This window comes from Eriocheir sinensis, chromosome 3 (assembly GCF_024679095.1).
Source record: "Eriocheir sinensis breed Jianghai 21 chromosome 3, ASM2467909v1, whole genome shotgun sequence".
Taxonomy (NCBI): domain Eukaryota; kingdom Metazoa; phylum Arthropoda; class Malacostraca; order Decapoda; family Varunidae; genus Eriocheir; species Eriocheir sinensis.
Window position 1 is genome coordinate 19,086,470 of NC_066511.1, and position 16,470 is coordinate 19,102,939.

Sequence of the window (16,470 nt, forward strand, 5' to 3'; positions counted from 1 at the left end):
GCCCAGTGCTCGGGAAAATTTGGTCGAGGCAGGAGGAGGAATTTCGCAAACTCTTACCGGCGACTTCTTTACCGCGTGGCTGGCCTCTAATAGCGCAAAAAACTCCCGCCCGCCGCGTGAGCCTTGACAGAACCTGGGATTTAATTATGGCGTGTGTGTGTGTGTGTGTGTGTGTGTGTGTGAGAGAGAGAGAGAGAGAGAGAGAGAGAGAGAGAGAGAGAGAGAGAGAGAGAGAGAGAGAGAGAGAGAGAGAGAGAGAGAGAAAAGAAATACAAACTGTTAACCAAATACTTAAGAGACACGAATGGCAAACACCTATGCAATAAAACTAAGCAGAGGAGGAGGAGGAGGAGGAGGTCACGGCGTGCGATGAAGAGGAGGAGGAGGAGGAGGAGCAGTACGCATGTTACACCACCCTCACCCCTTCTTGACACCTGCCACAGCCCGCCGGCGACAAGGCTGGCTAACACGCGGCCCTCCTCAGTCTCCATATTCCCCCTCTCTTCCCGACCTTGGTTCTGGCGCGTCCCCTGCCCCCCTTCCCCTCAGCGCCGCCCCTCCCGCTGCCGCTGACATGGAGCACGCCGGAGGGGAGGCAGCTGGTGAGGAACACGGCTGCAGTATTCTTTTGAGGGTGCGAAGTGAGAGGCCGAAGCAAGGATGTGTAATGGTGGTGGGGTGTAGCGGTGAAATGTGTGTGTGTGTGTGTGTGTGTGTGTGTGTGTGTGTGTGTGTGTGTGTATCATCACAACATCACGCACTAACCTTGTCGTCCAGGCTGCGGTGTAGATGGGGGCGGCCTCCCATGGCGGCGCAGCGACACACGCCGTGCAGCAGCGCCAACTCCCCCGCCGAGGGCTTGTGGCTCTTGCTGTGGGACGTCTTGGGCGGCTTAGTGTTATTGCTTTTGTCATTGCCGCCGCCGCCGCCGACGTCGGGTTTCTTCGCCTCCTTGCTTTTGTCCAGCCTCTCGTATTTGTCCCTCTGGGAGTCCCGGTACGCGCCGTCTGTGATACTCTTGCTGAGAGAGGCGCGGCCAAGGCGGTCATAGCGGCTGCCCGGCCCCACCGACGCCCTCTCCTCCGGGAACTTGTCCTCCGCTACTCTCTCTGCGGGGAGCTGCTCCACTTCGTACTGAGCGCGGTCATAAATCTTATCAACGACATCGTTTACCAGTTGCTTTTTCTCGTAGCGGGCCGCGGCAGGCTGACCCCCGTGTTCGTGTAGAATCTTTTCATACTTGGGCGGCCGGTCTGGCTTGTGGCGGCGGCTGCCACTGTAGGAGGATCCACTCGAGTACCGCTCCAAATGGGTCTTGCCGTTGGAACCTTCCTCCATGGCCCCGCTTGGCATTCTCACTTCAGGTGTATTGTAACGTCCTCAAGGGGGCAGTCCTTATCACGCTGCGGCCCCGCTGGGAGCAGGGATGACCTCCTTCAAGGCACTCCTCTGTCAGGCTCTTTGGCAACACTGCAGTAGCGTGATCAATAAATCCGTTCACAAAGTTTCAATATGTTTTCTCTGTTGTTGGAAATAAACCTGTCAGACGCAGCGACGGCCACCGCTACCGTGCGGGGCGGGACGGGGCGGACCTGGCGGGGCCGGCTGGGGCTCGTGCGTCACCGGCTTTCCGCAGTCCTGTGCAAATAAGCCGCGGAGCGCTGGCTTTGTGCTGCACTGCCTTAATCAATGGACTGTCCCGGGAAATTAATTAGGGGAACTAAGTCATTATTGCTAATTACAACAACTCGAGTCACATTAAACCAAAGTTAATTGCAATTCCTCATCAATTATCACATTATGTCCCGTACGGGTGCCCGCCGCCGCACGGACATGCCGCGATTATCAATTTTCCCGCCCCATTATTCACCGTTCCGGCAATTATCACGTAGGCCCGCCCGCTAAGCGTTGAGAGCCACATCGAGAGAGCCGTCAGCCGCCCAGCCCTGCACCCTTTCCTGCTGCTGTCCTGTAAACTCGGCGGCCCATCGTTCCGCCACTTTAATCCTGGCTGGCCTATTGTTTTCGCGCTCTCGTCAGTAGGGACCTCTCGCCGCCCTTCCCCTCATTCCCTTTGACCTCCCGCGGCCCTGACATTGCTGAGGGTCCTCTGTTGCAGCGGTGTGTTTCATCCCTTCCCAACGCTAGTGGAAAAAAAGCTCCACGAGGAAGGTGATGAAAATGTTTTAGGAATAATGTAAACGGTTTATTATTTTTGTAGTTAATATTTACCCCAGTGTTTCTGTATGTCTGTTTATCTGTCTCCCTGTCTGTCAGTTTGTATGTGTAACTGTCTGTACTTATCTATTTATATCTTTCTCTGTTGCACCCTACACACACACACACACACACACACACACACACACACACAAAGCCGGCAAACCATGACCGATGAATGGCTATGTGGAGTGACTTTCTCGCTCGTGTTTCCGCGCCGCCACGCCCGCAGTATTTGCCGCCGGGCCGATACGGATCTTCCTCTCCCTTATCAGACGAACTTTCAGCCAACAGAACAGACTGAGCATTAATATTCAGGTCTCTCTCTCTCTCTCTCCCCCCCCCCTCTCTCTCTCTCTCTCTCTCTCTTGTGCTATTTATATTCCTGACAGTCATTATAAGCCGCCTCTCGCTACCGCCCCCTTCGCTCCAGTGCCCACGGGTAAACACAAATACTTTCTTTAATTAAGGTTTCTCCCACAGTCAACAACAGCATAAACCTACTCTTTCATCTTCCCTCTCCCTTTCCTCCTCCTCCTCCTCCTCCTCCTCCGTCATAAACTCCTTTTTTCTTTTGTACTTTCAAGGTGGAAAATTTCAGGCTCATTAAAATCTCGTTTGCACTGTGTATATAGGTAGGAAGTCTATGATTTAGTGATGGTGGTGGTAGTGATGGTGGCGTAATGGAGTGTGGGAGGGATGGATGAGCGGATGAACAGCTAGGGGAAGGAAGGGAGGGGGAGAGGAGGGGAAAGAGGGAGGTCTGGATGGGTTGGTGGGATGAATAGGTAGGGGAAGGAAGGGATAGGGAGAGGAGGGGAAAGAGGAAGGGTTGGAGGGATGGAGGGATGAATAGGAATAGGGGAAGGAAGGGAGAGGAAAAGGAGGGGAAAGAGGGAGAGCTGGATGGGTTGGTGGGATGAATAGGTAGGGGAAGGAAGGGAGAGGAAAAGGAGGGGAAAGAGGAAGGGCTGGAGGGATGGAGGGATGAATAGGTGTAGGGGAAGGAAGGGAGAGGAAAAGGAGGGGAAAGAGGGAGAGCTGGATGGGATGGAGGGATGAATAGGTATAGGGGAAGGACGGGAGAGGGAAAGGAGGAGACAGAGGAAGGGCTGGAGGGAATGGAGGGATGAATAAGTAGGGATAGAAAGAGATAGGGAAAAAAGGGAGGGTTGAATAGGTAGGGAGAGGAGGGGAAAAGAGGAAGGCTAGAAGGGACGAATGGAGGAAAGATTAGTAACTGTTAAATAGGTGTACAGAAGAAGACTGGAGGTAATGTATGTTTGTGTGTGTGTGTGTGTGTGTGTGTGTGTGTGTGTTTGGGTGACCTACATGAGAAATGGGTCTTGGCGCCTTCCCACAACTGCTCTCTAAGTTAAGTTCCATCACCTAGCAATAAAGTACAGGCGGAGAATGCGGGAAAGCTACACACACACACACACACACACACACACACACACACACACACACACGGTTGGGAAGCATGATGTGGTTCCTAATGTTTTTTTTTTTTTTTTTTTTTTTTACTTTACGAGGAGGTATTTTGTTGCAGAGTTAAGTCACCACGTAAACGACCAAGACGAGGAGAGCTACACCGCCTAATAATTATGTTACGCTGCTGTTGGTTGTGGTTGGGTTGTGGTGGTGGTAGTGGTAGTAGTAGGAAGAAGAGCAGTGCTAGTAGTAGTAGTAGTAGTAGTAGTAGTAACTTTGTATTGCTGTTGTTAAGTTGTAATAGTAGTAGTAGTCGTGCTAGTGGCGCTCAAGGGAATATGTAGCATAAGTATTGGTGGTGGTAGTGGAGGCTGTTCTAGTTGTTGTGGTGGTGGTGGTGGTGGAGGTATACAGTGTTCAACCCTTGTCCATTTTCTCCACACAGGAACAATTTTCCCGCACGCTGAACAATTGCAAAGCTTCGTCACTGTTGGCTCACAAAGGGCGGCGAGAGTGAAAAGAAAAGCAGGGAAAAAACACACAAAGACTACAAGGCCGCTATTGATGCATATTACGCATTTTTGCAGACCGCAGTTGAGAAAGAATAATGAGTAAAATAACAGTAAAAAAACTACAGGAACGCGTACTCTATGATAATCAACAAAGCGACTATCACTTCAGAAGAAAATACTATGCTGCAGGTTCATAAATGTGCGAGGTTTTGTTTTTTTCGTCTAATAATTGCTCTTGAAACGCTTAATGCCGGCGGGAAATGAATGACGAGGAGGCGAAAGTGATAAATTATAGGCATGATCTTTTTTTCTCTTTACACAGGCATTCGAAAAAATAGATCCTTAAACCATTCCATTCGTCCCTTCTAGCCTTCCTCTTTTCCCCTCCTCTCCCTATCCCTTAATTTCCCTACCTATTCAACCCTCCCAATGACGAGGTGACAATACTGATCAGTGACTTTTCTACTTTTCTCAATAATTCGAAAAAGAATATTAGTTTCAGACCACATGACAAGGGGGTAAACTGATGTAAGCGTAATTTTTGTTTTTCTTTTCTATTCGTTGTTAAAGCTTTCAAAGGGAATGACACGGAGCCAGAGGAGATGTAGGTAAGGTCTAATTATTCTCATTTTTGCATTTACGGAGATGAGCACCGAGGCCACGCGAGGTTATAGCGTGTGCTCCCAACTTTACTTTTAATTACAATTCTGGGGGAGAGTGACACGGGCGCAGCAGTTTCCTAATTCCGATCATTTTCTCTCTTTTTACAATCGTCCACCAAGTTCACCACATTCTTGCTGGGAAGTGATACGGAGGAAGGCGTTTTGTAAGTTCTCTCTATTTTTTTTACAGCTAAGGAGACAGTTCTAGGGCGTAAAGAAAAATATAAAAAAGCCCGCTACTTACTGCTCCTGAATAGAGGTCAAAGGAGTGGCCAAAAAGAGAGGTCAATTTCGGGAGGAGAGGTGTCCTGATACCCTCTTTCTCTTTCTCTCTTCAAAACTGTCTATAAAATCTACAATCTTGCTGGGACACGGAGGCAGCAACAGTTTTATAAGTTCGATCATTATTTTATCTTTTTTCATAATAGTCCATAAAATATCTACAATGTTACTGGGGAGTGACACGGAGGCAGAGGTGATGAATATTTGATATTTCTCAGCTTTTAAAAACTTCCTTAATCTTACAATTTCGGCGGGGAATGAATGACACGGAGACGGCAGTAGTTTCGTAAGTCCAATAATATTTTTCTCTCTCTTCATAATCATTCATAAAATCTACGAATCTTGCTGGGGAACGACGAAGAGGTATCAGTTTTGTAAGTCTGACATTTTTTTCCTTTCTCTCTCTTCATAATCATTCATAAAATCTACGAATCTTGCTGGGGAACGACGAAGAGGCAGCGGTTTTGTAAGTCTGACCTTTTTTTCCCTTTCTCTTCATATTGTCATTCATAAAATCTACGAATCTTGCTGGGGAACGACGAAGAGGCAGCGGTTTTGTAAGTCTGACCTTTATTTCCTTTCTCTCTCTTCAAATAGTCATTCATATAGTTTACAACCCTGCTGAAGAATGACACGAGGCAGTTTCGTAAGGTCGATCATTTCTTCTCTCACTCTTTTTATAATCGTACACCGAGTCTGCAATCCTGCCGGGGAGTGAGTGACACGGAGGCAGAGGTGAGTGATGCAGCTAAAATTTATTGCATCACCATCCGCCGCAGAAGACCTTGGGCGCCGCGCGAGGGGGTGACGCGACAAAGTGTGGACAGAAAACTTAACGGAACGTGAGACTTTTGTGTGACGGCGAAGATATATTACTGTTGTCAGGGTAACTTTGGCAAGACTCTACTCGGCATTATTGCGGGGGGAAGGGAGGGAGAGAGGGAGGGAGGGAGAGGTAAAGAAGGATTGCGAGAAGGAGGGAAAGGGAGGGAGGGAGAGAGGAAGATCTGTGTGGTGTTGCGAGGAAAAGGCGAGGAAGGGAAGGGAAGGGAAGGGAAAGGAAGAGAAAGCAGGATGGGAGAAAAGTGTGTCTGTTAGTAGGAAGAAACAGAGATAGAGACAAACATATAGATAGATTGACAGAGAAGTGAAAATAACAACAACAACAACAATGAGAGAACAACCAAACAAAAGAATAAGCAAATAAATACAAAAGATCACCTTCCATTACGCAAAGAAAGGAAAAAATAATGAAAAAAGAAAAAAAATATATGAGCGTGGTCGACCAGGAATGCACCGCTGCTGTTGTTGTCGCCTTACAGCTCACAATATATTACAGGGAGGAGGAGGAGGAGGAGGAGGAGGAGGCCGCTAAGAGAACACGTAGGAAAGACAGAAGGAAGAAGGGAGGTTAGATAGAAGAGAATAAGTCAGTCAGTCAGCATATAAGTCAAAAAGGTGAAGTTATATAATGCTCATCTTCATATAATTTATATACTCTCTTTTACATCCCTTTGGTACTTTTCCCCCTTACTGTGCATCCTTTATCGCTATTTTCATCCTCACCACCCATCACTCTGCTGTCCCTCTTTCTAATGCAGGAGTTAACCAGAACCTTCATTCTCTCATCTCTTTCACTGATAAACGCTGGTGACTGCCGATGTTTTGACCATCACTGTCACAGACTTTACATGACTGATCTTCACCTTCCGACTTTTCCTCTCGTTTATTTGTGTTTCATTACGTTTACTCGGTTCATAAAGAAAAGGGAAGGGTATGAGATATAGATAGATAGATAGATAGATACTAATGTACAGAGAAAGATAAAAAACAGACACAGCAAAAAGAATAAAAGAAGCCAGATAAACACATGCCACCATACCGGAAATAGCATTAATTAAGGAGACGCGGGGAATAGGAAGAGCAAAACAGCGAGTAAGGGGGAAGTGAAGGAACAGAGGCGAGAGGAAGGAGGAAAAGGAAGGAAAAGAGCTGGACTGTGGAGGAAGGTACCCATGCACGGAAAAAAAAGAAGAAGAGAAGGAAGAGAAGGAGAAGGAAAAGAAGGCAAGCAGGAAGGAGAGTAAACAATCAGGGAGGAGAGTAACCAAGAACCAAAGTAGGGAGGAAGGTGGAAGGGAAGGGAAAGAACAGGACGGAGGAGGAAGGTAACCAAGCACGGAGAAAAGAGGGAGGATTAGGAAGGAGAGAAGGCAAGCAGAATAGGGAAGGAGAGAGCAACCAAGCACCAGCGTAGGGAGTGGCGGCGGGCGTGCATGAAGGCGGCGTGGGAGCAATGAGCGTAATACACCTGGGTAAACACACGGGCCAGTCACCTCCAGCACGGGCACGGCTTCCTGTGTGTCGACCATCATGTTTCTGTTTAATGGCCCAGCACGCCCCTAACGGCTCTTAATTGCACTTCCTCGTGGGGCGGGCTGGCTGGCGGCTGACGAGGAGGAAAGAGAGAGAAGGAAAAGGTAAGGAAGGAACGGCTGATAGAAAAGTGTAGTAGGGTTAAGAGAGAGAGAGAGAGAGAGAGAGAGAGAGAGAGAGAGAGAGAGAGAGAGAGAGAGAGAGAGAGAGAGAGAGAGAGAGAGAGAGAGAGAGAGAGAGAGAGAGAGAGAGAGAGAGAGAGAGAGAGAGAGAGAGAGAGAGAGAGAGAGAGAGAGAGAGAGAGAGAGAGAGAGAAAGGAAAAGGCAAAGAAGGAACGGCTGATGGAAAAGTGGTAGAAAGGAAAGGGAACGAAGGAACGGCTGATGAAAAAAAGAAGTTGAGGATAAAAATGCTGATTCGATGCTGAACAGGTTAACATCGAAGGATCACATGGAAGATTTCAGAACAGGAGTAAGAGGGGCCATGGATATGTGGAATCCTCTTTAACATAAGATAAAAAAAGAGCTCCACACTCCTGAAGACTTGAAGAAAGAGGACAATCATTAAAGTTAAGGTGAGGTAAGGGAGCAGAGGGGGAAAAAAAATAGGTGCGTGGGAGATAAATTTCAAGTATAAGAAAGAAAAGATTGAGTGAAGAAGGGACAGGGGACGGGAAGGGGACCAGACAGATAGGGTAAAATATGGAAGCACAGAAAAAAAAGAGGTGCGTGAGGGTTAAATTTCATGCATAAAAAGATAGAAAACATTGAAGGGAAAAAGAGCCAGGGAACAGGAAGGAGATCAGGCACGGGAAAAAAAAAGGAAAATGACAGAAGGAAGCAAAGGTAAATAATATGAGATGCGTGGAAGTTAAATTTTCAGCTTAAGAAGAAATAAAACATGGAAGGAAGAAAGGCCAGGAGAAAGAAAAGGAGCAGGACACGGAAGAAAGCAAAAAAAGCTGAAGGAAATATACAAGAAAATAAACAAGAAAAATATACTCCGGGGTAAATCAAGAGATCGCCGACATCAAATCGCGGGTCTTGCACACTGATATACCTAAGAGCTTCCTACCTCTATAAGATGACACGGGGGGGGAGAGAGGGGGGGGGGGAACGAGAAAGAGAGAGAGATGGAGGGGTAACCGAGAGTCAAGAGGACGAGGGGGGCGTTAAAAGAGGGGAAGGGTAACGATGGGGGGAGTGGTTCGTCCAGATGTGTCCCAATTATCATCCTTTTTGTCCTTAAAGCCCAACCATCGATAGGAGGCAGGGAATAAATACTCTTTTTTTCCTTTTTGGCGGTTCCTCTCTGGCAGTAGTAGTAGTAGTAGTAGCAGTAGTAGTAGTAGTAGTAGTAGTAGTAGTAGTAGTAGTAGAGAAAGTAATCCTATCAAACGTGGTCCGGGATTTTCTTTCTTCTTTTTTTTTCCCTTTTTTTTTAGGAATAACTTAATCTCACAGAACCCTTGAATATTTGTTGTATAATTTGGTGCCACGTACAACTCTTTCCCCTGTTCACAACTTCAATCCTCCTCTTCCTCCTCCTCCTCCATTTCCTCTCTATCTTTTCCGCCCATAATTATCTGTCTATCTGTATCTGACCCTTCTCTCATCGGCCATCATATACCCTCTTTTATTTTGGGAGGGGGGGAGGGGGGGTTCATCCTTTTCCTATCTCTCGGTTTTGATCACCACCTCCATCACCATCCCACCTTGACCTTCACCCCATCACCATTTTCTTCACTGTTTCACTACCTCTTCTCTTTGCTGTTACGATTCTCCCTTCTTCTCTCTTCTTCCTTTCAAGCCTCTATTCACACCCTTTGCAAGTACTCTTTCTCTCCTGTTCACTCCATACTCCAAACCCACTCTTTGCTACCATATCCATTCCCCCTCACTATACCCCTCCCATCTCCTACTCCCCCTTAATTAACCCTTTCACAAATGTCCTTCGCCTCTCACCCCTTCCCATCCTCCACTAATCTCAACTATTCTCGCCTCCATAACTTCACCCCTCCTCCCCTTCATTACTCCCTCCGTCCCTTCCACAACTTTCTCCCCACCGTCCTTACCCTTCCCATCTTCCCCTCAACACCCCTACTATTTTCCCTTTCATAACTTCACCCCTCCTCCCCTCCCACAATTCTCCGCTCACTTCCCCTTCACCCCTCCATCTCATCCCTTCTCCCCTACCACAACTCTCTCTCCTCACCTCCCCTTCACCCCTCCATCCCTCCCCGTCAGTAGCACGTCGTTGCCCTCCCCAGCAGCGCCTCCGTCCTCCCCTTCCCTGCCCTGCCCCGTCCCTCCCTCGCTGCCCTCAATGGATGGGACGTTTAGTGCTTTCGGATACACGAGAAATTTAATCTCTGGGAAACTACAGCCCACTGACACGGCGCGGCAGGCTGGAGGGGCCGCTCAGGTAGGCAAATGCGGTGGTGACAGGCTGTGGTGGTGGCGGTAATGGGCCGGGCGTGGGGGAATGGTAGTGGTGACAGTGGTAGTGGTGGTGGTGATGGTGGGGTTGGTGTGAGGAGGGGTTGTGTTGGTAGTGTGTGTGTGTGTGTGTGTGTGTGTGTGTGTGTGTGTGTGTGTGTGTGTGTGTGTGTGCTTTAGGTATAAGTCACTATCTCGAGGGAAAAAAACGCCTACACATATCAGTGCTAACATACAACCCCCAAACACACACACACACACACACACACACACACACACACATAACGTACACACACAAACTAACAAATAGACAGTGAAGGAAGACTTGAGCGACAGGTTGGAGGGCATCTATGTGTCAGCCCAATAGAGCTCGGCGGGGCGGGAACAAGCAAAAGTCGCTTAGAAATGATTATCTTCAGTTCTGCGGCAAAGAGCAACTCGAACCGCCAAGCAGGCATCTTTATTTTTATTCTTTTATTATCTGCATTCCCGTATCTGCATCTCACCCTCCCACTCCCCGACTTCGTACCTCCCCAGCCTTTTCTGTAAATAAAATCTGACTCTGAATCACTACTGCTGGTCACGGTGGGAGGCAGGAATCAGGCCAGGGCAACGCAACACCCGTCAGCGCCACAAAATATGACCGTGGAAATGAATAACTGGGCGTATCAATTAACTGGAGTTGTTCAATATGCCACAGCGGTACATTTTTTTCCCTCCTGAATATATTGGAGTGCCGAGAATTGTGTGTTTGGGGGAGGCGACGGCACTGGGCTACACGCGGCAGAATGTTCCTAACTTGCCCAATAGCGGCGCCAGCGAAGCGGCTCACGGTATCGTTATCTGCAAGCCAGCGCACACCGAGGCACACTGACGACTGGCACTCACTCCGGGGTCGTCAAGGAGGGCTATTACTGTTGCTGTTGATGTCGGACACTCCACGCAAAGAGCAGGGAATTTAGCACCGCACAACACAGCACAGTTTTCTCTAGCTCTTCCTCTAACATGGCCACCTTTTAGCTCCACTGCATGGTATCCGCTTGTGCCTTTGTCTTGTGCCCTCTGCTTCTTCTGCTACTTTCTACACAACATCACAGTTTTGTCTTCCTCTATCTCTTCCATGGCCACCTTTCTTCACTTATGTTCGAATGTGTCTGAGTCCATTCAACTGTTGTCTTCTGTGCGGCCCGCGTCGTCGGATACACTCACACTCACACACTCACACACAGGCACCGCAAAAATGAAGACACAGCGCCGGGAGGTATACTGCGGACGCCGGTGCTTGTGTGTGCTGGCGTTCACAAGGTTCGAGTCCTTCACCGTTAGCACCTCGACTCACCGCTCCGCCGCTACGCCACCCACTGCTCGCTGGCCACCATGAGAACAACAGATGTGGTGGTGTTGTTGCCTGGGGGGGAGGGGGTTGTGCTAAGGGGTGCTGCAAGGGGGGAGGGGGTGACCGAGATACTTTCCCCAGCGAACAGCCAATCCACCTCACGTTTGCTCCTCCCATCATCGGCGCACTCCGTAAACTAAGAAAGTCACTCCGCCGCGCCCAAGAAAGTGACCGTAAAAAGTGTGAGGTGCCAATCAGATTATCACTTAAGACAACTCGGAATATCACTTAAGAAAACAGGGAAAAGTAAAATGCGCCGGGGAAAGCTGCGAGTGTACGATCACTGGCCTGATAATATGAGGAAGCAAACATGCCAGAAACAACATTACGAGAACCTATAAGAACCAACCAGTCGTGAAAAGAGTGACATAGTTGTGAATGGAGGAAGGGAGTGGAGTGGAGTGGAGAGAGAGAGAGAGAGAGAGAGAGAGAGAGAGAGAGAGAGAGAGAGAGAGAGAGAGAGAGAGAGAGAGAGAGAGAGAGAGAGAGAGAGAGAGAGAGAGAGAGAGAGAGAGAGAGAGAGAGAGAGAGAGAGAGAGAGAGAGAGTGTATTATGAAAAAATATACTTCATTAATATCCATGACTTCCTGTGTAGTTTTAGAGTGAAATAAACATAACAAGTGATATTATGTTTGCCGAGGAACTAATCTCCTACACACACACACACACACACACACACACACACACACACACACACACACACACACAAAACCGCACACTAACCCGGAACGAATGAAGTCCATTGTACAAACAGCGCATGCGTGACCGTGCAATCGCAGGTCTAAAAAAATACACTTTAAGAAATATATATAAAAAAACACCATCTGAATGAACACACACACACACACACACACACACACGCCAGCACCGACCAAGTACATCGCAGCATTAATACAGACAGCAAAATGCAAATTCCTCGGTTAATATATTCATACCGAGTGGAATCTACAGAACCAGACCTCCGCACCGAGTCCTTAGCGGCGACCACCGAGCAGGGGAGTAAAATGGAGAACGAAGAATGGCTGGGAGTGAAAATGGAAGAGATGAAGGAAAGAAGGAAGGAAGGGAACGTGTGAGTAGATATCAAAGACGGAAGGTGGAATTATGAGAGCAAGGATGAGGCTGAGATGAGAAATAGAGGTGGAAAAGGAAAAATACCATTGAAAGGAAGAAAGAAAGAAACGGTTAGGGAAGTACACAGAAATGAGAAGTTGAAATAAGAAAGGGAAGGATGTCTGTGGGTAGTATGATGGGAGGAAGCACAGGAAGGAGTAGCAGACACACACACACACACACACACACACACACACACACACACACACACACACACAGAGAGAGAGAGAGAGAGAGAGAGAGAGAGAGAGAGAGAGAGAGAGAGAGAGAGAGAGAGAGAGAGAGAGAGAGAGAGAGAGAGAGAGAGAGAGAGAGAGAGAGAGAGAGAGAGAGAGAGAGAGAGAGAGAGAGAGAGAGAGAGAGAGAGAAGGAGTGAGAATGAGGTAGAAATGAGATTACAGAGAACACATAAAAAAAGAAGGAAAGTGGAAGGGAAATGGAGAAGAAAATTAGGTTGGTGTGAACTAAGGGTAAAGAAGGGAAGGAGCGTGAAGAAAAGATACAAAATAATGAGATACAATGGGAAATAGACAATGAACGCAGTAAAGACAGGAAGAGGAATGTGAAAACAGAAATTGAAAGGCGAATAGACGGTAAAAGACGGGGGAAAGTAGAGAAAGATGGATGTTAAGTGGAAAGAAAGGCTGGGGAAATGGGGTAAAGGTGGCAAGGGAGGACGAAAGAATAGGGGGAAGGGAGAGTACTTTGAAAGGAAATAATGAAAAGGTAGGAGATAGGAGAAAGGGATGGAGGGAAGGAAGGAGGAATGGAGGACACTGGAGAGGCATTAAGTGTTAAGTCTTATAGTTATAGTTAAGATAGTGTATGAATTAACAAAACAATAAATGAGTGGAGTGTTTGGTATGTGTGGGTCATTCTATTCTAGCGTTTATGTCAGTCCAGGTTACCACATAAACCTACGAACATACTAAAAGGGGTTATTTTCAAGACAAATGCCGTGTGTGAAGAAGTTTCAGACCAACACAGAATAGCTGAGTTTCAAGGGTGTGACGGATTTTCTTCCTTTATTTGCCGCTTTGCTTTGCCACCCTCACTCTTCTGTACCCTCGGCGGCGGCGCCCTCACATGCGCCGTAAAGATAGGCAAGCGCGGCCGGCGGGGTGATGGGGGCTGCGGGCGACTTGGTAAATACTGACTGAGCGGCCGGATTAAACAAACGCTTGGTACTGCTACTATGAGAGGGGAAAGAGGAGGGGAATGGGGAAGTAGAGGTAACACGGAAGCATGGAAAGCAGGCTACAGAAATTTATGGCTTAAAAACGAGGCTGCCTACTTTTGAGGTCTAATTTATTCTTTATGAAGATCTAAGACTACGGATTAAATAAACGCTGAGGAGGGGAGGGAGGAAGCTTTATGAAGATCTAAGACTACGGATTAAACAAACGCTGAGGAGGGGAGGGAGGAAGCAGAGGAAACACGGAAGCATGGCAATCAGGCTACAGAAATTTGTTGGCTTAAAAACGAGGCTGCTTACTTTTGACGTCTAATTTATTCTTTATGAAGATCTAAGACTACGGATTAAACAAACGCTGAGGAGGGGAGGGAGGAAGCAGAGGAAACACGGAAGCATGGCAATCAGGCTACAGAAATTTGTTGGCTTGAAACGAGGCTGCCTGATTTTGAAATTTATCTGATTCTCCATGAAATTCTATGACTTGCAGAAGAAATCAACAAAGCACATGTACACGGATAAGTAGAAGGTTGATTTCCCTTTTGTCGTTACGCGGTGACGAGGGAGGCTATGATAGAGAGTATTCCGACACTATCAACTTCTGCAGGATGTTTGTTCCAGTGACGTATAACTCGATTAAATTTTTCCAGCCACTGTCACTGTTGCATCGCCTTCCATGAATCGACAGTTATTTCAGTTATCGGTCTAGTCTGGAGTTCAAACTTGGAGTGCTTGCTGATAATAAACTTGTTGAGGTACTTGAACACTTATATCGGACATTAGCAACTCTTTTTCACCAATATATATTCCTTTCATTAATGGTATCAGGTCCAAGGGTTTGCGCTAGAAACTCGGCGGAGGAGGCGGAGGCGGATGCGGAGGCGGAGGAGGAGGAGGAGGAGATGGGGGAAAATTGTGTATTGTGTGGTTTCAGGAGGGAGCGAGAGGCCTCGGGTTGGGGCCAGGTCGTTCACCTTCCCCGATCAGTAAGTCAATAAATCAACCTCTCTGTTTATCTTTGAGCCATTTAGTCAGAAGTCCGCAAGTTAATCACTGAGGAGCGGAAGAGTGGGAAGGGGAATGTGAAAGGGAGAGCGAGAGGAGGCAGAGGTGAAGAGGAGGACGCAGAGAGAAAGTGAGAGAAGGGGGGAGGAGGAGGAGGAGGAGGAGTTGGAGGAGGAAAAAAGAGGTATAGGAGAAAAACCGAAGAGGAAGTTAAAGATGGTGGAAGAACTGAAGTGGAATAAAACCGAGATAAAAAAAAGTAAAGTAAATTCAGTAGAGATGAAATGATTAAAAAAAAAACAATAAAACAATACACGATCATTGAAAGTAAAGCAAAGCAAAACAGACAAATGATATGATATTAAGATTGTGGAAGAAATAAAGTGAAATGAGACTGAAATATAAAAAGTAAGGAGAGTAAAAAATATTAAGTAAAGATGAAAAAATTGAAAACAAAAACAACAACAACAAAAAAACACTAAACGATCACTTAAAGTTAAGCAAAACAAAACAAAGACCAATCAACGCATCGTTACCTGTCCTCTTTCCCCAGCTGTCACGTCGGCAGCCCACCTGAGGCAGACGGACAGACGGTTACCTGCGTCGGGCCCTCACCTGTTGGACGCCGCTCATAATACCTGTGGAGCGGTCGATGGGATACACGTGTTTTTTTTTTTTTTTGAGCAAAGGAAACAGTTCAAGGGAAAAAAAAATGACGACAAAAAAGTCCGCTAATCACTGTTTGGGCGATGTGCCTTACTGGAGAAAAACTGACGGGATGTGGAGACATTAGACTGAGCTGGCTTTTGACACTTATTTCTGTATTATTTATTGCTATTTTATTTTGTGTGTGATAGTAAGAAAAAAGAAACAACGTAACTTCTCGACTTGAGCAGTACGTGTTGCACTCAAAGATATACAAGTGTGAGTCATGATATGTCAATGCACGCAAGGCCGAGGAATGAAATCTCGATATGGACACACACACACACACACACACACACACACACACACACACACACACACACACACACACACACACACAATAAAAATAACACACACACAGTCATGTATCTCAGTAAAGGTTCAAGACTTTTTTTTTTTATAGAATTCAATTTAGTTTCGTCTAATTTTTGCTACATCATTTTTGTTTTGTTTTTGCAGCGAGAAGTGACAAGCTCAATATCACGTTCACTTTTGTTCGAGCTTTCAGTCCTCGGCCGCAGGTTCAGCCACGCGATGGGCAGACAGATAGACAGGCGAGACAGATGAACCGACAGACAAGGCGACATCTCTCTTCCATCACGTGTTATAGTAGGATATCAATGTATTATTATTAATATCACCACGAATTAGGCATACAATTGTCAATGGAAAAAACCCACGACAGATAGATCACGCCACCTTATAGGAATGTCGTCCGTCAGTGTTTACCGTCTCAGTTTTTTCCATTGACAATTGTATGCCTAATTCGTGGTGATAATAATAATAATAATAATAATAATACATTGATATCCTACTATAACACACAAGTTACGCCCTTTTTATTTTTATAGTAGCCAAAATAACGCCAAAATAACAATAACAAGAACAATAATAATAATAATAACTACTACTACTACCACTACCATTACTACTACTGCTGATACTGATATTATTTCTACTACTACTACTACTATTACTAATTATAATAAACTAATCATGATAGCGATAATTACATTTATAATAATAGTATTAATAAATAATATAATAATGGAGAGAGAGAGAGAGAGAGAGAGAGAGAGAGAGAGAGAGAGAGAGAGAGAGAGAGAGAGAGAGAGAGAGAGAGAGAGAGAGAGAGA

The 16,470-nt window shown here is 46.6% G+C and overlaps 1 protein-coding gene across 2 annotated transcripts in view; it reads right to left on the bottom strand.

Annotated features, from left to right (window-relative positions):
* The window catches only part of LOC127006071 (atrial natriuretic peptide-converting enzyme-like), a 181,276-nt gene that overhangs the window by 124,045 nt on the left and 40,761 nt on the right, over nt 1–16,470 (bottom strand). Inside the window, exon 1 of one of the 2 annotated variants that reach the window (XM_050875555.1) lies at nt 766–1,923. The exons of the other annotated variant lie outside the window; for it this stretch is intronic. Coding sequence (XP_050731512.1) covers nt 766–1,353 — 588 coding nt within the window. The 5' untranslated portion in view covers nt 1,354–1,923. Of the gene's footprint in view, nt 1–765; nt 1,924–16,470 lie in introns of those variants that run through there. 2 annotated transcript variants of the gene reach the window in all.